Source organism: Hyperoodon ampullatus (assembly GCF_949752795.1).
Source record: "Hyperoodon ampullatus genome assembly, chromosome: 10".
Taxonomy (NCBI): Eukaryota; Metazoa; Chordata; class Mammalia; order Artiodactyla; family Ziphiidae; genus Hyperoodon; species Hyperoodon ampullatus.
The window spans coordinates 2,630,763-2,652,627 of NC_136923.1; the positions used below are offsets into that span (position 1 = coordinate 2,630,763).

Consider the following 21,865-nt stretch of genomic DNA (forward strand, 5'->3'; position numbering starts at 1 on the left):
ATGGTGGTGACGGCAGTGCCTTTATTTCCTTCCAGCCGGGAGTGCCGGCCGCGTGGGCCGCCCTGCGGCATGTGGCTGCGCGCCTGTGGGTGGGAGGATGAGGACCAGGCGCGCATGGCGGCCGTGTCCTCCATGGGCAGCTTTTACCAGTCCGGGAGCGAGTGTGAAGTGGAGGAGAACCTGAAGGTTAGGGCCTGGGCCCAGGAGTCGGCCACCGGCCACCAGTGCAGCGGCGAGTCCTCAGAAGGGCCTGCCAGCACCTTCGACTCGGACGTGCCCCGCATCGTCCCCTGCAAGTTCATCATCTCTCTGGCCTTCCCAGTGACTGCAGGTAAGTGTGACAGCAGAGAGGGAGTGTACCAGTGACCCTCTCCCAGAAGTGTAGGGCACCTGTGCTCCCTCTGCTGGCTCCCTAAGTAGGGTGGCCAGTGACAGGAGCAGAGGTCAGGAAAGAAACTGCCACTTTAGGGCCCACTGTGGTCCAGGCAAGGAACAGTTGTATGGACTTCACAGACTCAGTCCTCTCAAAACCCCAAGAAGCAGGTGATGTTATTTCTGCTTTTTGCAGATAAAGAAATGACGGAGAGGTGAAGGCATTTTTTCCCCCATAAGCTGGTTGTGCATCATCTAATTCCTTGTTTAAATACAGACTCTCAGATTATTGGATCACAATCTCTGAGTGCAGAGGTAATCAGCTACTGCCAAAAAACGCTGTGTAACAAATGCAAACAACTCCCCATTTCATTGGCTTCAAACAGAAATGCCTGGGTGAGCGGGCCAGCTGATCTAGGCTGGGCTTCCTGCAGTAGCTCTGCCTTGCTTCCGTCTCTCTCATCCTCCTCTCGGATGTGTGGGCAACCCAGACGCATCCCTGTCATGGAAAGGCAGGGCACAAAAGAGGGCAAGCCCAGTCACCCCAGCACTCTTCAGGTCTTTGGACACCTCCCACCTGCAGACATTTTATTGGCCAAAGCAAGGCACATGGTTGAACCCCAAGATTAAGGGCAGAGAAAAGTACTCCACTTTTTTTAAGGTAGACTATCTTTTTTTTTTTTTTTTTTTTTTTTGTGGTACGCGGGTCTCTCACTGTTGTGGCCTCTCCCGTTGCGGAGCACAAGCTCCGGACGCGCAGGCTCAGCGGCCATGGCTCACGGGCCCAGCTGCTCCGCGGCATGTGGGATCTTCCTGGACCGGGGCACGAACCTGTGTCCCCTGCATCGGCAGGCGGACTCTCAACCACTGCGCCACCAGGGAAGCCCTAGACTATCTTTTTTTTTAATATCAGCTTTTTAAATGAAATATAGTTAATTTACAACGTTGTCTTAGTTTCAAGTGTACAGCAAAGTGATTCAGTCATATATGTTCTTTTTCAGATTTTTTTCCATTGTAGGTTATTACAAGATATGGAGTATAGTTCCCTGTGCTATACAGTAGGTCTTTGTTGTTTATCAATTTTATATATAGTGGTGTGTATATGTTAATCCCAACCTCCTAATTTATCTCCCCTCCCCTACTATCCCTTTTGGTAACCATAAGTTTGTTTTCTATGTCTGTGAGTCTAATTCTGTTTTGTAAATAAGTTCATTTGTTTCATTTTTTTAGGTTCTGCATCTAAGTGATATCATATAATATTTGTCTTTGTCTGAGTTATTTCACTTAATGTGATCATCTCTAGGTCCATCCATGTTTCTGCAAATGGCATTATTTCATTCTTTTCATGGCTGAGTAATATTCCATTGTGTATATATACCACATCTTCTTTATCCATTCTTCTGTCAATGGACATTTAGGTTGCTTCCATGTCTTGGCTATTGTATACAGTGCTGCTATGAACACTGAGGTGCATGTATCTTTTTGAATTAGAGTTTTCTCAAGATCTATGCCCAGGAATGGGATTGCAGGATCATATGGTAACTCTATTTTTAGTTTTTTAATGAACCTCCATACTGTTCTCCACAGTGGCTGCACCAATTTACATTCCCACCAACAGTGTAGGAGGGTTCCCTTTTCTCCACACCCTCTCCAGCATTTACTGTTTGTGGATTTTTTTTTTTTTTTTGCTGTATGCGGACCTCTCACTATTGTGGCCTCTCCCATTGCGGAGCACAGGCTCCGGACACGCAGGCTCAGTGGCCATGGCTCACGGGCCCAGCCGCTCCGTGGCATGTGGGATCTTCCTGGACCGGGGCACGAACCTGTGTCCCCTGCATCGGCAGGTGGACTCTCGACCACTGTGCCACCAGGGAAGCCCTGTTTGTGGATTTTCTTTTTTTCTTTTTTTTTTTGCGGTATGTGGGCCTCTCACTGTTGTGGCCTCTCCCCTTGTGGAGCACAGGCTCCGGACACACAGGCTAAGCGGCCATGGCTCATGGGCCCAGCCTCTCCATGACATGTGGGATCTTCCCGGACTGGGGCACGAACCCATGTCCCCTGCATCGGCAGGCGGACTCTCAACCACTGCACCACCAGGGAAGCCCCTGTTTGTGGATTTTTAATGATGGCCATTCTGACTGGTGTGAGGTGATGCCTCATTGTAGTTTCAGTTTTTCATTTCTCGAATAATGAGTGACATTGAGCATCTTTTCCTGTGCTTGCTGGCCAACTATATGTCTTCTTGGAGAAATGTCTACTTATGTCTTCTGCCCATTTTTTCATTGCGTTGTTTGTTTTTTTGATATTGAGCTGCATGAGCTGTTTGTAAATTTTGGAAATTAATCCCTTGTTAGTATCATCATTTGCAAATATTTGCTCCCAGACCTTAGGTTTTCTTTTCATTTTGTTTATGGTTTCATTTGCTGTGTAAAGGCTTTTAAGCTGAATTAGGTCCCATTTGTTTATTTTTGTTTTTATTTCCATCACTCTAGAAGACGGATCCAAAAAAATATTGCTGCGATTTATGTCAAAGAGTGTTCTGCCTCTGTTTTCCTCTAGGAGTTTTATAGTATCCTGTCTTACGTGTAGCTCTTTAATCCACTTTGAGTTTGTTTTTGTGTTAGAGAATGTTCTAAGTTCATTCTTTTACACGTAGCTGTCCAGTTTTTCCAGCACCACTTACCACTTATTGAAGAGACTGTCTTATCTCCAATGTATATTCTTGCCTCCTTTGTCATAGATTAATTGACCATAAATGCATGGGTTTGTTTCTGGGCTTTCTATCCTGTTCCGTTAATCTCTGTGTCTGTTTTTATGCCAGTACCATACTCTTTTGATCACTGTAGCTTTGTTGTATAGTCTGAAGTCAGGGAGCATGATTCCTCCAGCTCCATTCTTTCTCAAGATTTCAGGGTCTTTTGTGTTTCCATACAAATTAAAAATTTTTTTGTTCTAGTTCTGTGAAAAATGCCATTGACAATTTGATAGGGATTGTGTTGAATCTGTAGATTGCCTTAGATATTATGGTCATTTTAACAGTATTGACTCTTCCAATCCAAGAACATGTGGTATATCTTTCCATCTGTTTGTGACGTCTTTGATTTATTTCATCAGTGTCTTATAGTTTTTGGAGTACAGGTCTTTTGCCTCCTTAGGTAGGTGTGTTCCTAGATATATCAAGAAGTACTCCATTTTTTGATATGTCTTTTTTTGTTGTTCTGCCTGAAATATCTCCCCATGATGATTAATTTCAACTTTTCCTTTTAGTTCTGTTGATGGTTGCTTCAGATATTTTGGAGGCTATTTGGTTGGGTGTATACCATGTTTTAGAATTGACCTATCTTCCTGGCGAATTGAATTTTTGGTCATTGTGTGTGACCTCCTCTATCCATAATGGTGCTTTTTATCTTTGGTCAGTTGATATCAAGCAAAAGAGTCTGGAAAAAGACATCTGCAAACACCACCCAAAAGAAAACTGGTGCTTATTTGATTACCTTTAATCCTCACATCTCTTGCAGCATCTCCTAGATTTGTTTTTCTTAGTTTGGCACTTATTCCAAAGGCGTTTACAAAATAGATTGCTGTGCAGCTCAACTTATGAGACCTTGCCTGAGAGTATTTTTATGACGCCAGTACCTTCGAAGGATCTATCTTTGGCTAGATATAAAATTCTAGCTTCAATGTTTTTTCATTCAATACATAAATAGTTATGAATTAATTTATGAATGTTTATGTAAGTTGTTTACTTAAGAGAAATGAGATCCTATGTATCCTGTTCTACAACTTGCTCTTTAAAAATTTGATGGCACCTCTTAGATATCTTCCAGGATATGAGCAGACCTGGTTTTACTTTGTTGTCATTTGTTTTAAACACCTATATAGTATTCCATCATATGTGTCTAATTTATCCTACCCTGTATTGATGGGGTTTTTTTTGGGTTTTTTTAACCTTCCTCTTACTGTCGAGACTAGGGGCAGGCAGGTAAGTGCCTACAGTAAAAAAATTTAAGGAGATGCTCACCTTGGAGTCACGCGCTTTAATTCCACACACTGGCTTCCAGCCCTGGGGCTGCTCCTCTGGTGGCTGGGAGGACCGGACATGCATCTTAACTCCAAGTGGGCAGCAGTGGGGAGTCTGCACACGGCACCTCCTCCAGCCTTGGGCTCTTCTTGGTTCCAGGGAATCGTGGAGATGGGTCTGCTTTCCCAAGTGAGGTTAGAACAAGTCTCATTACATCTGTGTCTTCTAGGTCACGAAGGAAAATGTTCAAGTTTGGTTGAAAAATACAGGAGACAGCCTAAAATGGACAAACCTATTGCAAAGGTTCGCCATTACTACCACATCGAATACTTCCTCCTGCCTGATGATGGGGAGCCTAAAAAGGTCGATGTGGTGGTGTTTCCAGCCTTGGCCAAAGTGTTCCTGGATTCAGGAATAAAGGTGAATGTGTGTGTGTGTGTGTTTGTGTGTGTGTGTGTGTGTGTGTGTGTGTGTGTGGCCTTGCATATAGTCTGATACCCACAAGAAATAGCAAGAGCCACAAAGGATGCTCACTTTCCCTGGAACTTGCTAGAAATGTAGGATCTCGGTTGCCACTCTAGGCCTACTGAATGGGAATCTGCATGAACCTAATAATATTGATAGCAGCTCTATGATTTTCTGTGAAGGTATTTTTACCTAATAATTTCTTTGGTGTTTCAAAAGTTTTGGCAGCTCGTGTTATTTCTTTCTGTGCGTACACATGAGTACGTGTGTGTGAACACCTGCCACCCGCACACACACGCACACTCCCGCCTGGGGCAGGGCTCTGAGTCAGGATGGGGAGTCCCTGGGAGGGACACTCTTTGCAGGGAATTGCTTTTACTTTATTTTTCTGAGCAACCCAGAGGCGTGCAGGCCCCTGTCTGTGGCACCCATTTCCTGATTCCCTATGTGAGTTGGGAGCCAGGAGGGAGTGGGATGCACAGACAGACAAGCAGAAGGCAGGGCCTGCCACATCGTGGCAGCAGTCAGATCTTGGCCTCTGAGCTTTCAACACTGAGAGTCTCTTGTCCTTTTACACAGACCATCAGGCCATGGCAAGAAGGGGACAAGGTCTGGGTGTCGTGGGCCCAAAGTTTTAACATCAACATAACAAAAGAGTTACTAAAGAAAATAAATTTTCACAAAATCACCTTGAGGCTCTGGGACACCAAGGACAAGGTTTCGAAAAAAGCCAAGCATTATCGATTAAAACCTTCTGGGTTTCTGGAAGATGCAGGATCTTTTGGTAAGTCAGTCATTAATGTTTTTTTTTGTGGTACGCGGGCCTCTCACTGTTGTGGCCTCTCCCGTTGCGGAGCACAGGCTCCGCACGTGCAGGCCCAGCGGCCATGGCTCACGGGCCCAGCCTCTCCACGGCATGTGGGATCTTCCCGGACCGGGGCATGAACCCGTGTCCCCTGCATCGGCAGGTGGGCTCTCAACTGCTGCACCACCAAGAAAGCCCCAGTCAGGCATTAATGTTTGATTTGAAATGTTTCTGGAGGCATGTGGCTTCTCACCGGTAACAGCAGAAAAGCCAGCCAGCATCTCCTCGTTTGGTGCATCTGGTTTTCTTGGGGTCCACACTGGTTTCTGTCGGTGCAGTGACACCCCCTCCCTCCAGGACACGTGCGGCGATGGGAAGGGCGCCCCAAGTCTGTGTGCCGCCCGTCAGCCACCACTCCGGGCAGTGCTGAGGTGGGCACTCACCACCAGCCTGTGTCCCAGGATGAGGCTGATGTGCTTCCTAAACAAAAAGATTAGAGGCTATTGAGAAACGAAAGAGAAAACTCAGAAGTCCCACAGCCCTGTTTCCATTAGGCCCTTCAGACTCTTCCTCGTGTAAAGATTGTATCAGTGCCAGAAAGTCTCCTTTCAAACTCCATTCAAAGGACAGAGGCCTAGGTTGAAGTCACGCAGCTGAATTGAACCCTGTCTCCATCCTGAGCTAATGGTGACCTTGGGCACCTACTTCATCTGGCCAGATGCCTGGGGGCAGGGTGGTGGGAGTGCGCCCCCTCCCCCCGCAATAAGGAGGATTGCATTGTGTAGAGGGAATTTTTTTTTAGAAGATGTTGGGGGTAGGAGTTTATTAATTAATTTATTTATTTTTGCTGTGTTGGGTCTTCGTTTCTGTGCGAGGGCTTTCTCTAGTTGTGGCAAGCGGGGGCCGCTCTTCATCGCGGTGCACGGGCCTCTCACTATCGCGGCCTCTCTTGTGGGGGAGCATAAGCTGCAGACGCGCAGGCTCAGTAGTTGTGGCTCACGGGCCCAGTTACTCCGCGGCATGTGGGATCCTCCCATACCAGGGCTCGAACCTGTGTCCCCTGCATTAGCAGGCAGATTCTCAACCACTGTGCCACCAGGGAAGCCCCTGTAGAGGGAATTTTAAAACTATAATAAAATGCTGCCACTTAAAATATGGAGTGGCATTCTTGTAAGATACATCCCAGTTTTCAGAGATATTAGAAGGTAAAGTCGACGTGCTTCAGAGAATGGGTGGAATGAGGTGCTGTTACGGCTGCTGATCACGGCTTCCAGACAAGTACAACCCTCCCCACTTTCCATGAGCAAAGTAGGCCTGGACTTGCTTGTAGCGAGAGGCAGCACCAGAATCAGAACCCAGTTTTGCGTGACTGGAAAGTTTCTTCTCCGGTTTCCAGCCTACCCTCCTCAAAGAGCCTTCCTGACCCTGGGGGCTTGAGGCTTCCGAGTTTTAATCTTTCATTGCTATCCCGGGTTTCTTACCCTCGGCAGTGTTGGCATCTTGGGTGGGATTGTTCCTTGTTGCAGGGGCCGTCCTGGGCTCTGGAGGACTGTTAGCAGCGTCCCTGACCTCTACCCACTAGACGCCAGGACTAGCCTCCCAGCTGTGACAACTAGAAATTTCTTCAGACATTGTCCGCAGGTACAAAATCGCCCGTGGCTGAAAATCACTTATTTGCCTCTAAACTACTAGTCCTGGGTGAGAAAATGGGATTCAAGTTCTCTTTTCTCACTTGGACCAAAGGAAAGACCCGTGTCCTCAGAGCGTGGGCTCTAAACCACCTTCATTGGACGCACTTGGAGTGCAGCCTCAATGCAGATTCCAGGGCCTGCCCCAGAGCTGCCGAGCCCAAACTTCTGGTAAACATCTGCCTGGCAGTGGGCTTACCCTGGAGCAGAGGTGCCAGGGTGGGTGTACCAGGAGGACTTCCTGGAGAAGGGGCCATGGAGACAAGTTTGGAAGGGTAAATGGAATCAGCCGGCTGGGAAAGGGAGGAGGACGGGTGTCATGGGCCCTTCAGTGAGGGCCCATGGGCCTTTTGCTGTGAGCGTCGTTGGGGCTACTGCTCCTCCTTGAACCCTGTCCCACGCCTGGCATCACTGCCTCTTAAGTTAACTAATTTTTTTCCGTTAAAAATATAAGTGTGTATTCACTTTGCAAAACAATTTAGAAGTAGATTAGCCAAAAGGAGAAAAAATTAAAATCATATGATGTCTGAGCAGAGACAGCCATTGCTAACATTTTCCTGTGCATTTTACAACTGGGTACAAAATTTTAACAAAGACGGATCCAGTGTACATACTGTCTTAAGTCCTGCCTTTTTCCACTTAAGAAGTTATCTTCTTTTTTTTATTATTTTGGAGGAGCTTTTTTTTTTTTTGCGGTATGTGGGCTTCTCACTGTTGTGGCCTCTCCCGTTGCGGAGCACAGGCTCCGGACGCGCAGGCTCAGCGGCCATGGCTCACGGGCCCAGCCGCTCCGTGGCATGTGGGATCCTCCCGGACTAGGGCATGAACCCGTGTCCCCTGCATCGGCAGGCGGACTCTCAACCACTGCGCCACCAGGGAAGCCCTGGAGGAGCTTTCTTTAATCAATTTTTAAAAATTGAAGTATAGTTGATTTACAATGTTGACTGCTGTACACTAAAGTGATTCAGTTATTTGTGTATACATTTTTCATTTTAAAAATATTCTTTTCCATTATGGTTTATCACAGGATATTGACTATAGTTCCCTGTGCTATACAGTAGGGCCTTGTTGTTATCCATTCTATATATGATAGCTTACATCTGCTAACCCTAAACTCCCAATCCTTCCCTCCCCCAACCGTCTGCCCCTTGGCAACCACCAGTCTGTTCTCTGTGTCTGTGAGTCTGTTTCTGTTTCATAGACAGGTTCATTTGTGTCATATTTTAGATTCCACATACAAGTGATATCATACGGCATTTGTCATTCTCTTTGTTGGCTGCTGCTGTGTGCGTGCAAAGCCCCACACTGATGGACGTGAAAGACACGGAGGGGTGTCACCCTTGCTGGGGATTGTCCTCACTTTGGTAAAGGATCAGCTCTCTGACCACAGGAGAGTGACTTAATCGTCAATAAAATGGGAAGGTGGTGATGCCTTTCTTAGAGTGCAGCGTGAACATCAAATGCAACAACAGATACCGAGTGCTTAGTGACCTAGTTTGGGAGAAGCCATTGCCAGTTGAGGTTTGCATTTCCTGGTGTTTTGAAGCAGCTCCCCGGGCAGCAGCTCCAGGAGGGCAGCGGCCTTGCCTCCCTTATTGGTCCAGCACCAGGAGAGTGATTGTCACAGCGTGGGTATCAGTGTGTATTTCTGATTGAATCCATGATGCTTTCTTCTCCTGCATTCTAGAGGAGGTGAAACATTTGGTTTTAAGTCAGAGAAGATTGTCTGAACAGGGCATTCACGTCAAAGAGAAGCTGCATCAGGACCACACACCAGGGAAGCCAGAAAAAGCAAGAAAATGCTTAAGGTCTGGACATGGTGAGTGGAGACCCCAGCAGGGAAGGTGGTTGGTTGGCGTAGCTGGAGTGGCGCGTGTGCACTGGCGTCCGCCCCGCGTGTGCCGTGGCTGCGCTGTGCCTCTTCACCCTCCGAAGCAGGCGCGGCTCTCCCTGTGCGACTCTTTCATCGTGGATTCTTGCTCTTTCATTTTTGTGACTTACCAAAAAAAAAAAAACAACCCTTTCCTAGCCGTAGAAGTTAGGTACATCTTTTTTTGTTTGTTTTTTAGAATATTCAGTGAATATGCTGGGTTGGCCAAAAAGTTCGCTCGGGTTTTTCCGTAACATGTTATAAAACAATCTATCGTGCTGTCACCAGGAACAAACGTAATAGTTTGGTTTTCATATTACGGCAACTCTTTTGTTTTTGTGCTAAGATTTTTTTTTACATGGATGAAGTTATTCTGGACACATAATTTTCTGTTCTGAGATTACTCCATCACATGCACTGTCCTGTTTCCTTAAGAACTTTCCGTAAACTTCATCTGTGGTGACTTTGTAATATTTCCTCTGCTGGCGGCACTGTAATGTGCTTAACTATTCCCTGTTGGTGGGAACTTAGGAATCTTGGGGGGAGGATGTTCAGTATTCTCTACGGTGCTGAAGTGGACAGTTGGACAGATGATAGACTTCTCTTCTTTTTTGTTCTCTGGGGGGTTAGATAAGGACCTAGAGGCCTTCTCTTGCCTCCATTTGTCCAAAGTAACCATAGTTATTCTGTGTATTCATTCATTACTCACGTATTATTGACAGGCCTTTTTACTGAATGCTTGGGGACTGTTCCCCATGGGGCTGGCATTGCATGTGCCTTAATGAAATCGTATAGAACAGGAAGTTTCGAGACGCTGGCTAATATTACTGGCTTCTCACCCAGCAGAAAAGGCAACTCTTCCCAAGACCACCGAGGACGATGAAGAGCTGCTCAGGATGGAAGATCTTGACACAGTACAGTAAGGATGGCCCTGTGTTATTTTGGGGTGTGGGAGTGGAACCCCCTCTTGTACTTTCCCCACAGATTCTCACCCAGCGTCATGACGATTTTTGGTAACTTCAGTTATGTTCGATCTCACGCAGTCCAGCTGAGATGAACGGAACGGAGAGAGAGGCATGCTGTGCCTTTGAGTGTGTGTTGTGCATTGGGCACCATGCTTTTGTGTGCGTTACTGTATCGCATTTAATCATCAGCATTATCACTCTGTGGGGTGGTATTACCATCTCCATTTTCTCCATAAAGTGACTGAGAGGTTACGTGATTTTTACAAAGTTATAAAAGTAGAATTCTTGGTCATCTTGAGAGTGTTGGTAATGCTAGGATCCCAACCCACACCTTCAGATGACTGAGTCCACAGCCTTTCCTGTTGGGAGTGCGGTTGCTCTTGGGGCCTCCTGTAGCCTAATGAGGGTCCAGCGAAGGAGGCTTCTCAGATGCCGTGGGGAGTCAGGGAGAATGGAGGTCCAGCTGGTGGCTTGACGGGATAGGATGGGAAGAACCAGAGAACATGTCAGTTTTTTCGAAAATTTTATTGAATTATAGTTGATTTACAATGTTGTGTTAATTTCTTCTGTACAGCAACGTGACTCAGAACATGTTTTAAAGTGTCGATTAAAAAATTTTTTTGCAGGAATTTACAGATTAATTTGGAGAGAATGGACTTTTTCCCCCCAAGAATATATATATATATATATATATATATATATATATATATATATATATATATATATATATTTTAACATCTTTATTGGAATATAATTGCTTTACAATGGTGTGTTAGTTTCTGCTTTATAACAAAGTGAATCAGCTATACATATACATATATCCCCATATCTCTTCCCTCTTGCGTCTCCCTCCCTCCCACCCTCCCTATCCCACCCCTCTAGGTGGTCACAAAGCACTGAGCTGATCTCCCTGTGCAATGTGGCTGCTTCCCACTAGCTATCTATTTTACGTTTGGTAGTGTATATATGTCCATGCCACTCTCTGGCTTTGTCACAGCTTACCCTTCCCCCTCCCCGTGTCCTCAAGTCCATTCTCCAGTAGGTCTGTGTCTTTATTCCCGTCCTGCCCCTGGGTTCTTCATAAACATTTTTTTTTTAGATTCCATATATATGTGTTAGCATACGGTATTTGTTTTTCTCTTTCCGACTCGCTTCACTCTGTATGACAGACTCCAGGTCCATCCACCTCATTACAAATAACTCAATTTCGTTTCTTTTTATGGCTGAGTAATATTCCATTGTATATGTGTGCCACATCCTCTTCATCCATTCATCTGTCGATGGACACCTAGGTTGCTTCCATGTCCTGGCTATTGTAAATAGTGCTGTGATGAACATTGTGGTACGTGACTCTTTTTGTGTTTTTTTTTTTTATGTCTGTGTGGACAGTGATAATAATCCAACAGTATTATTATCATCAACAACAGATATTTAAAAAATTTTGAATTTTATTTTATTTTATTTATTTATTTATTTTGTGGTACGCGGGCCTCTTACTGTTGTGGCCTCTCCCGTTGTGGAGCACAGGCTCTGGACGCACAGGCTCAGTGGCCATGGCTCATGGGCCCAGCCACTCCACGGCATGTGGGATCCTCCCAGACTGGGACACGAACCCGTGTCCCCTGCATCGGCAGGTGGACTCTCAACCACTGCGCCACCAGGGAAGCCCTATTTTATTTTTTTATTAAGCAGGTTCTTATTAGTCATCAGTTTTATACACATCAGTGTATACATGTCAACCCCAATCGTCCAGTTCAGCACACCACCCCCCACCCCCCGCCGCTTTCCTCCATTGGTGTCCATATGTTTGTTCTCTACATCTGTGTCTCAATTTCTGCCCTGCAAACCGGTTCATCTGTACCATTTTTCTAGGTTCCACATATACACGTTAATATACGATATTTGTTTTTCTCTTTCTGACTTACTTCACTCTGTATGACAATCTCTAGATCCATCCATGTCTCAAAAAATGACCCAATTTCGTTCCTTTGTATGGTTGAGTAATATTCCATTGTATGTATGTACCACATCTTCTTTATCCATTCATCTGTCTATGGGCATTTAGGTTGCTTCCATGACCTGGCTATTGTACATTGTGCTTCAATGAACATTGGGGTGCATGTATCTTTTTTATTTTTGGGGGGGATTTTCTTTTATTCAAACAGAAAGTCACAAAAATTATAATCATCATCAGTTCACTCAGTCCCATATAATTAATTTTTTTATCTTGATCTTTTGTTAGCACTTTTATGAATTCATCAGTTTTCCATTAGAGTTCTGAAAATGCTTATTCATTCAGTTCAGCAGTATAGTCAGTTACCAGAAACCTGTACTTGTCAGAGTCTTTTCCATGAATTCCTTGAAGATGAAACCTTTTTATAGGAACATTTTTGCAAAAGCATCAGAGTACACCCAGAACTGTCTGTAAATGACAAAAGACTTAAAAATGACCACGGTTAAAGATTTAATGAAAGTTCGTAATAATGCAATTGAGAAGGAAATTTAGTTATTTCTGAGATATACACTTTAAAGTAATAACTAGAATTATGACTTATAACATTATACCAGAACATATAAGATTTTTAGAAATTTCATGTTATGTCTGAAACATTTATATTAACATATTTCCATACAAATAACCCAAAGAAAGTTTAGTATTAGTTGCTTTATTTGTTTTTTTATACTGCAGGTTCTTATTAGTCATCAATTTTATACACATCAGTGTATACATGTCAATCCCAATCGCCCAATTCAGCACACCACCATCCCCACCCCACCGCGGTTTTCCCCCCTTGGTGTCCATACGTTTGTTCTCTACATCTGTGTCTCAACTTCTGCCCTGCAAACCGGTTCATCTGTACCATTTTTCTAGGTTCCACATACTTGCGTTAACATACGATATTTGTTTCTCGCTTTCAGACTTACTTCATTCTGTATGATAGTCTTTAGATCCATCCACGTCTCAACAAATGACTCAATTTCATTCCTTTTTATGGCTGAGTAATATTCCATTGTATATATGTACCACATCTTCTTTATCCATTCATCTGTCGATGGGCATTTAGGTTGCTTCCATGACCTGGCTATTGTAAACAGTGCTGCAGTGAACATTGCGGTGCATGGGTCTTTTTCAATTATGGTTTTCTATGGGTATCTGCCCAGTAGTGGAATTGCTGGATCATATGGTAATTCTATTTTTAGTTTTTTTTTTTTTGTTTTTTTTTTTTTTTTTGCGCTATGCGGGCCTCTCACTGTCGTGGCCTCTCCCGTTGCGGAGCACAGGCTCCAGACGCGCAGGCTCAGCGGCCATGGCTCACGGGCCCAGCCGCTCCGCGGCATGTGGGATCTTCCCGGACCGGGGCACGAACCCGTGTCCCCTGCATTGGCAGACGGACTCCCAACCACTGTGCCACCAGGGAAGCCCCCTATTTTTAGTTTTTTAAGGAACCTCCATACTGTTCTCCATAGTGGCTGTATCAATTTACATTCCCACCAACAGTGCAAGAGGGTTCCCTTTTCTCCACACCCTCTCCAGCATTTGTTGTTTGTACATTTTCTGATGATGCCCATTCTAACTGGTGTGAGTTGATACCTCATTGTAGTTTTGATTTGCATTTCTCTAATAATTAGTGATGTTGAGCAGCTTTTCATGTGCTTCTCGGCCATCTGTATGTCTCCTTTGGAGAAATGTCTGTTTAGGTCTTCTGCCCATTTCTGGATTGGGTTGTTTGTTTCTTTGATATTGAGCTGAATGAGCTGTTTATATATTTTGGAGATTAATCCTTTGTCCATTGATTTGTTTGCAAATATTTTTTCCCATTCTGAGGGTTGTCTTTTCGTTTTGTTTGTAGTTTCCTTTGCTGTGCAAAAGCTTTGAAGTTTCATTAGGTCCCATTTGTTTATTTTTGTTTTTATTTCCATTACTCTAGGAGGTGGATCAAAAAAGATCTTGCTGCGATTTATGTCAAAGAGTGTTCTTCCTATGTTTTCCTCTAAGAGTTTTATAACGTCTGGTCTTACATTTAGGTCTCGAATCCATTTTTTTTGTTTGTTTGTTTTGGTGGTACGCGGGCGTCTCACTGTTGTGGCCTCTCCCGTTGCGGAGCACAGGCTTCGGACTTGCAGGCTCAGCGGCCATGACTCACGGGCCCAGCCACTCCGCAGCACGTGGGATCTTCCCGGACCGGGACATGAACCCGCGTCCCCTGCATCGGCAGGCGGACTCTCAACCACTGCGCCACCGGGGAAGCCCTCGAATCCATTTTAAGTTTATTTTTGTGTTTGGTGTTAGGGAGTGTTCTAATTTCATTCTTTTACATGGAGCTGTCCAGTTTTCCCAGCACCACTTATTGAAGAGACTGTCTTTTCTCCATTGTATATCCTTGCCTCCTTTGTCATAGATTAGTTGACCATAGGTGTGTGGGTTTATCTCTGGGCTTTCTATCTTGTTCCATTGATCTATGTTTCTGTTTTTGTGCCAGTACCATATTGTCTTGATTACTGTTGCTTTGTAATATAGTCTGAAGTCAGGGAGTCTGATTCCTCCAGCTCCGTATTTTTCCCTCAAGACTGCTTTGGCTATTTGGGGTCTTTTGTGTCTCCATACAAATTTTAAGATGATTTGTTCTAATTCCATAAAAATGCCATTGGTAATTTGATAGGGATTGCATTGAATCTGTAGATTGCTTTGGGTAGTATAGTCATTTTCACAATATTGATTCTTCCAATCCAAAAACATGGTATATCTCTCCATCTGTTGGTATCATCTTTAATTTCTTTCATCAGTGTCTTATAGTTTTCTGCATACAGGTCTTTTGTCTCCCTAGGTAGGTTTATTCCTAGGTATTTTATTCTTTTAGTTGCAATGGTAAATGGGACTGTTTCCATAATTTCTCTTTCAGATTTTTCATCATTAGTGTATAGGAATGCAAGAGATTTCTTTGCATTAATTTTGTATCCTACAACTTTACCAGATTCATTGATTAGCTCTAGTAGTTTTCTGGTGGCATTTTTAGGATTCTCTATGTATAGTATCATGTCATCTGCAAGCAGTGACAGTTTTTCTTTTGCAATTTGTATTCCTTTTATTTCTTTTTCTTCTCTGATTGCCGTGGCTAGGACTTCCAAAACTATGTTGAATAATAGTGGTGAGAGTGGACATCCTTGTCTTGTTCCTGATCTTAGAGGAAATGCTTTCAGTTTTTCACCATTGAGAATGATGTTTGCTGTGGGTTTGTCATATACGGCCTTTATTATGTTGATGTAAGCTCCTTCTATGCCCACTTTCTGGAGAGTTTTTTTTATCATAAATGGGTGTTGAATTTTGTCAAAAGCTTTTTCTGCATCTATTGAGATGATCATTTGGTTTTTATTCTTCAATTTATTAATATGGTGTATCACATTGATTGATTTGCGTATATTAAAGAATCCTTGCATCCCTGAGATAAATCCCACTTGATCATGGTGTATGATCCTTTTAATGCGTTGTTGGATTCTGTTTGCTAGTATTTTGTTGAGGATTTTTGCATCTATATTCATCAGTGATATTGGTTTGTAATTTTCTTGTTTTGTAGTATCTTTGTCTGGTTTTGATATCAGGGTGATGGTGGCCTCATAGAATGAGTTTGGGAGTATTTCTTCCTCCGTAATTTTTTGGAAGAGATTGAGAAGCATGGGTGTTAGCTCTTCTCTGAATGTTTGATAGAATTCACCTGTGAAGCCATCTGGTACTGGACTTTTGTTTGTTGGCAGATTTTTTTTTAAGATGTTGGGGGCAGGAGTTTATTAATTAATTTATTTATCTTTGCTGTGTTGGGTCTTCGTTTCTGTGTGAGGGCTTTCTCTAGTTGTGGCAAGCGGGGGCCACTCTTCATTGCAGAGCACGGGACTCTCACTATCACGGCCTCTCTTGTTGTGGAGCACAGGCTCCAGACGAGCAGGCTCATTAGTTGTGGCTCACGGGCCTAGTTGCTCCGTGGCATGTGGGATCCTCCCAAACCAAGGCTTGAACCTGTGCCCCCTGCATTAGCAGGCAGAATCTCAACCACTGTGCCACCAGGGAAGCCCATGTTGGAAGATTTTTAATCACAGTTTCAATTGCATTACTTGTGATTGGTCTGTTCATATTTTCTATTTATTCCTGGTTCAGTCTTGGAAAGTTACCCCTTTCTAAGAATTTGTCCATTTCTTCCAGGTTGTCCAGTTTATAGAGTTGCTTGCAGTAGTCTCTTAGGATGCTTTGTATTTCTGTGGTGTCTGTTGTAACTTCTTTTTCATTTCTAATTGTAATGATTTGAGTCCTCTCCCTCTTGATGAGTCTGGCTAATGGTTTATCAATTTTGTTTATCTTCTCAAAGAACCAGCTTTTAGTTTTATTGATCTTTGCAATTGTTTTCTTTGTTTCTATTTCATTTATTTCTGCTCTGATCTTTATGATTTATTTCCTTCTGCTAATTTTGGGTTTTGTTTGTTCTTCTTTTTCTAGGTTCTTTAGGTGTAAGTTTAGATTGTTTATTTGAGATTTTTCTTGTTTCTTGAGGTAGGGTTGTATAGATATAAACATCCCTCTTGGAACTGCTTTTACTGCATCCCATAGGTTTTGGATCGTCATGTTTTTATTGTCATTTGTCTCTAGGTATTTTTTGATTTCATCTTTGATTTCCTCAGTGATCTCTTGGTTACTTAGTAACGTATTGTTTAGCCTCCACGTCTTTGTGTTTTTTACATACTTTTCCCTGTAACTCATTTCTAATCTCATAACGTTGTGGTCAGAAAAGATGCTTGATATGATGTCAGTTTTCTTAAATTTCCTGAGGCTGGATTTGTGACCCAAGATGTGATCTATCCTGGAGAATGTTCTGTGCGCACTTGAGAAGAAAGTGTAATCTGCTGTTTCTGAATGGAACGTCCTATAAATATCAATTAAATCTGTCTGGTCTATTGTGTCATTTAAAGCTTGTGTTTCCTTATTTATTTTCATTTTGGATGATCTGTCCATTGGTGTAAGTGAGATGTTAAAGTCCCCCACTATTATTGTGTTACTGTCGATTTCCTCTTTTATAGCTGTTAGCAGTTGCCTTATGTATTGAGGTGCTCCTATGTTGGGTGCATATATGTTTTTAACTGTTATATCTTCTTCTTGGATTGATTCCTTGATCATTATGTAGTGTCCTTCCTTTTCTCTTGTAACATTCTTTATTTTAAAGTCTATTTTATCTGATATGAGTGTACTTTCTTTTGATTTCCATTTGCATGGAATATCTTTTTCCATCCCCTCACTTTCAGTCTGTATGTGTCCCTAGGTCTGAAGTGGGTCTCTTGCAGACAGCATATATATGGGTCTTGTTTTTGTATCCATTCATCAAGCATGTGTATTTTGGTTGGAGCATTTAATCCATTCACGTTTAAGGTAATTATCAATATGTATGTTCCTATGACCATTTTCTTAATTGTTTTTGGGTTTGTTTTTGTAGGTCCTTTCCTTCTCTTGTGTTTCCTACTTAGAGAAGTTCCTTTAGCATTTGTTGTAGAGGTGGTTTGGTGGTGCTGAATTCTCTGAGCTTTTGCTTGTCTGTAAAGCTTTTGATTTCTCCCTCGAATCTGAATGAGATCCTTGCCGGGTAGAGTAATCTTGGTTGTAGGTTCTTCCCTTTCATCACTTTAAGTATATCATGCCACTCCCTTCTGGCTTGTTAGAGTTTCTGCTGAGAAATCAGTTGTTAACCTTGTGGGAGTTCCCTTGTATGTTATTTGTTGTTTTTCCCTTTCTGCTTTCAGTAATTTTTCTTTGTCTTTAATTTTTGCCAATTTGATTACTATGTGTGTCAGCATGTTTCTCCTTGGGTTTATCCTGTATGGGACCGTCTGTGCTTCCTGTACTTGGGTGACTATTTCCTTTCCCATGTTAGGGAAGTTTTCGACTATAATCTCTTCAAATATTTTCTCTGGTCCTTTCTCTCTCTCTCCTCCTTCTGGGACTCTTATAATGCGAATGTTGTTGCGTTTAATGTTGTCCCAGAGGTCTCCTAGGCTGTCTCCATTTCTTTTCATTCTTTTTTCTTTATTCTGTTTTGCAGCAGTGAATTCCACCATTCTGTCTTCCAGGTCACTTCTCCGTTCTTCTGCCTCAATTATTCTGCTATTGATTCCTTCTAGTGTAGTTTTCATTTCAGTTATTGTATTGTTCATCTCTGTTTGTTTGTTCTTTAATGCTTCTAGGTCTTTGTTAAACATTTCTTGCATCTTCTCGATCTTTTCCTCCATCCTTTTTCTGATGTCCTGGATCATTTTCAGTATCATGATTCTGAATTCTTTTTCTGAAAGGTTGCCTATCTCCACTGCATTTAGTTGTTTTTTGGGGGTTTTATCTTGTTCCTTCATGTGGTACATAGCCCTCTGCCTTTTCATCTTGTCTGTCTTTCTGTGAATGTGGTTTTTGTTCCACAGGCTGCAGGATTGTAGTTCTTCTTGCTTCTGCTGTCAGCCCTCTGGTGGATCAGGCTATCTAAGAGGCTTGTGCAGATTTCCTGATTGGAGGGACTGGTACATGACTCTTTTTGAATTATGGTTTTCTCAGTGTAGTGAATTGACATTTTTACATTTCGAAGTTCTCCCATCCATGATCATGGTGTATCTTTTCACCTAATTCAGCTCCTCCTTTATGACTTTGTTTTTTTTTTTTTGCGGTATGTGGGCCTCTCACTGTTGTGGCCTCTCCTGTTGAGGAGCACAGGCTCTGGACGCGCAGGCTCAGCGGCCATGGCTCATGGGCCCAGCCGCTCCGTGGCATGTGGGATCTTCCCGGACAGGGGCACGAACCCGTGTCCCCTGCATCGGCAGGCAGACTCTCAACCACTGCGCCACCAGGGAAGCCCTCCTTTATGACTTTTAATAGGGTTGATTTTTTTTGCTTCCTGTAGTTTTTGTGGATAATTCCTGTAAAAGAATTCCTGAATATTTTAGAGTTTCAGTTGCTTTTTATAAAATATATTATTTTTTCCATCAATAATGATAATGCAAGTTTGTCTGCAGACTGGCAGCCTCAGCATGACTGCAAGCTTGTTAGAAATGGGCATCTCAGGGCCACTCCAGGCTTGCTGAGCCACAATGTGCATTTTATTCAGTGATTCATATGCATGTTGAAATTTGGGAAGCACTGGGTTAGAGGAATGCAGTGTTATATTTTTAAAAATCTGCTTACATGCAGTCCAGTAAATAGATTCTTAGATCTGGTCCCTGATTTTTCTCACTTTCATTTATTTTTCTCTTTGTGAATTTTCTAGATGTGGTACTTCAAGACCAGTTATTTCTTTGGGAGGGGCAACCACGACGGAGATGGAGGAGTTAATTGAGAGGCCATCATTTAACAGCTTAACAAACTTGTTGGAAAAGCAAAAATTTCAAAGTAAGTTAGGATGGGACTTTGGAAATTTACAGTATAACTAGACCTGGAAAACAATTATGAAATATTTCAAAATCAGGATACTTCAATAAGATTCAAATATTATTCCAAAGTGAAAACTACTACATGCAATTTTGACTTACCCGGTCCATCTCACCTCATCCGTCTGTCCATCCATCCATCCATCCCAGCCCGTCCCATCCCATCCCATCCTTTCCCACTCAACCAATATTTCCGTGCTCCTGGTCCATGGTGTTGTGTGTATGGGAAACATGAAAATCTCTAATATTGACCAGAGACTTCCAGATAAATAATTACACTTCTGTGTGATAGATGCTGTGTAGGGTGGGTATGTGGGATGTGCCAGGGTGGAGAGACTCTCTTTGGAAGATGAGAAGCCATTTGCTTCTTACGGTGGAATGAGGGGAATGGCACTCCTGAAAGCATGTGATCTGAGTGTCTGACTCCCAGCAAGGACCCTCAGGTCCCTGAATCTACCTCCTCATTCTTGGCCTGGATCTCCTCAGCAGTGTTTCAGCAAGCGGTTGTGTTTCCAGTATGAGGTGGAAAATTCTAGAGCCGGGGCACTTGCTTCCTGTTTCCCATTCGTTGAGCTGTAACTGCTGCAAATCATTTCCTTAACCTTCAGTCAATCTGCTTTTCCTGGTTCTAGTCCAACCCTGAAGCTTCTGGAGTCAGGCTCCTCACTGGCCGTGGGAGATGTAGGAGAGTTATGTCAGTCCTGTTTCTCAGGTCCTAAAAGACTAGGAACACCTTGCAACTCCTTCCGAGTTTTCTCTTTCCAGGTTAAACAGCCTCAGTGCTTTTTAATGTCCTTTAAGCATTTTAATGAGGTTTTCAAGCCATGCTTTTTTTTTGAAGTAGAGAAAAGTACACAGAAAAATGTACAACAATGTACCCACAATTTAGGTATTAATATTTTGCCATATTTCCTTTATTTCTTTCTTGTTCCTTTTTTCTTTTCTTTCTTTCTTTCTTTTCTGTTTTTTTTTTTAAAAATAAGAGGCTACAGATACAATTTACACGCTCTTGGCTTCCCATGCTTTTGAGAAGCGTACAGCCACCCTCGCCTAGAAATCGGTGTAACCCCCCCGCTCCCCTCTTTCTCACATGTTCACACAACATTGTAGTGATTTTTGGTTTCGTGAGTTACAGAAATGTCTTCACGCATGCGTATTTAACAGCAGCTTCCTCTTTCTCTCGACTTTATTTCTGAGATTTATTGGGGTCAGTACATCTCAGTCCAACCCCTCCTTCTACCTCCTGTAAAGTGCCCTGTCGGGTAGTGCCCCCTTCATCCCTACAGACCCCGCTGAGGGATGTTTGAATAGTCACCAGTTTCCTGCTGTTACCAGTGCTGTGACAGCAGCCGTCCTTGCGCAGGGCTCTAGCGCACGCGTCGGAGGGTGTAGGGTGCATGCTCAGCGGGGTCACGGGTGTAGGAAATGCGCTGTGACCACTCAGGGTATGCTGCTGGTTTAGGGTCCCGGTTGTACTTCTTTTCCCTCCTGACAGCAGCCCCGAGAATTCCCGCTTCTCCACATCACCCTTGCATAGTCAGGGGCCCAGTTCCTGATTATTGGGATTGAGAGTATCTAGAATGCTTATCTGGTCAGCACTTGGGTCATTTGCCTATTCCCATTTCTTCACTTATGTCGTTCTGTTGTGTTTAAATTTTTTTTCTTGTTGATCCCCAAGCCTTTTTTTTAAGGTCTTTTGAATAACTCTGCATAGTTTCACACACTGTCAACATCACAGGCTGGGGTCTGTATCTTACCCTTTCCATTCATGTAGGGTGTCTTGTTGTGTACCCTGGGTATTCACCTCTTCCCATCCAGTTTGTACTTTGGTAACACTTAAGAGACCCTTCCTCAAACAGATGGCAGTCTAGTCTCCCAAGTGTTCTGCTAATGATTTTGAAGTTTTTGTTTTCCACCTTCAGTCTGCAACTCATTTTGCATACGGCATGAGGTGCCCTATAATTTCATTTGCCTCCAGATGGGTAGTCAGTATCATTGATCGACTGGTCCGTCTTTTCCCACTGATTTGAAATGCCACCTCTGGCCTCTGTGAAGTCTCCCTATGTGTGTGGCTCTATTTCTGGGCTTGCCCGCAATGGTCTGTTCCATTGGTCTCTCTGTCACAGAACCTATAGTTCATGGTTTTAGTTACCCACACTTATGTGTCTTATCATTTCCTTTTTCTTCTTGATCTAAGCTGGGTGCTGAGCTGAGCATCTTATGTGCCTTTGCCCACTG

The 21,865-nt window shown here is 43.3% G+C and overlaps 1 protein-coding gene across 1 annotated transcript in view; it reads left to right on the plus strand.

Moving 5' to 3' along the window:
* Window positions 1–21,865, plus strand: part of CFAP92 (cilia and flagella associated protein 92 (putative)) — a gene marked incomplete at both ends in the record, with an annotated part of 168,816 nt that continues 146,951 nt past the window's right edge. Inside the window, 3 exons of the mRNA XM_079714075.1 lie at window positions 1–331; window positions 4,623–4,813; window positions 5,438–5,642. Coding sequence (XP_079570201.1) covers window positions 1–331; window positions 4,623–4,813; window positions 5,438–5,642 — 727 coding nt within the window. The remainder of the gene's footprint in view (window positions 332–4,622; window positions 4,814–5,437; window positions 5,643–21,865) is intronic.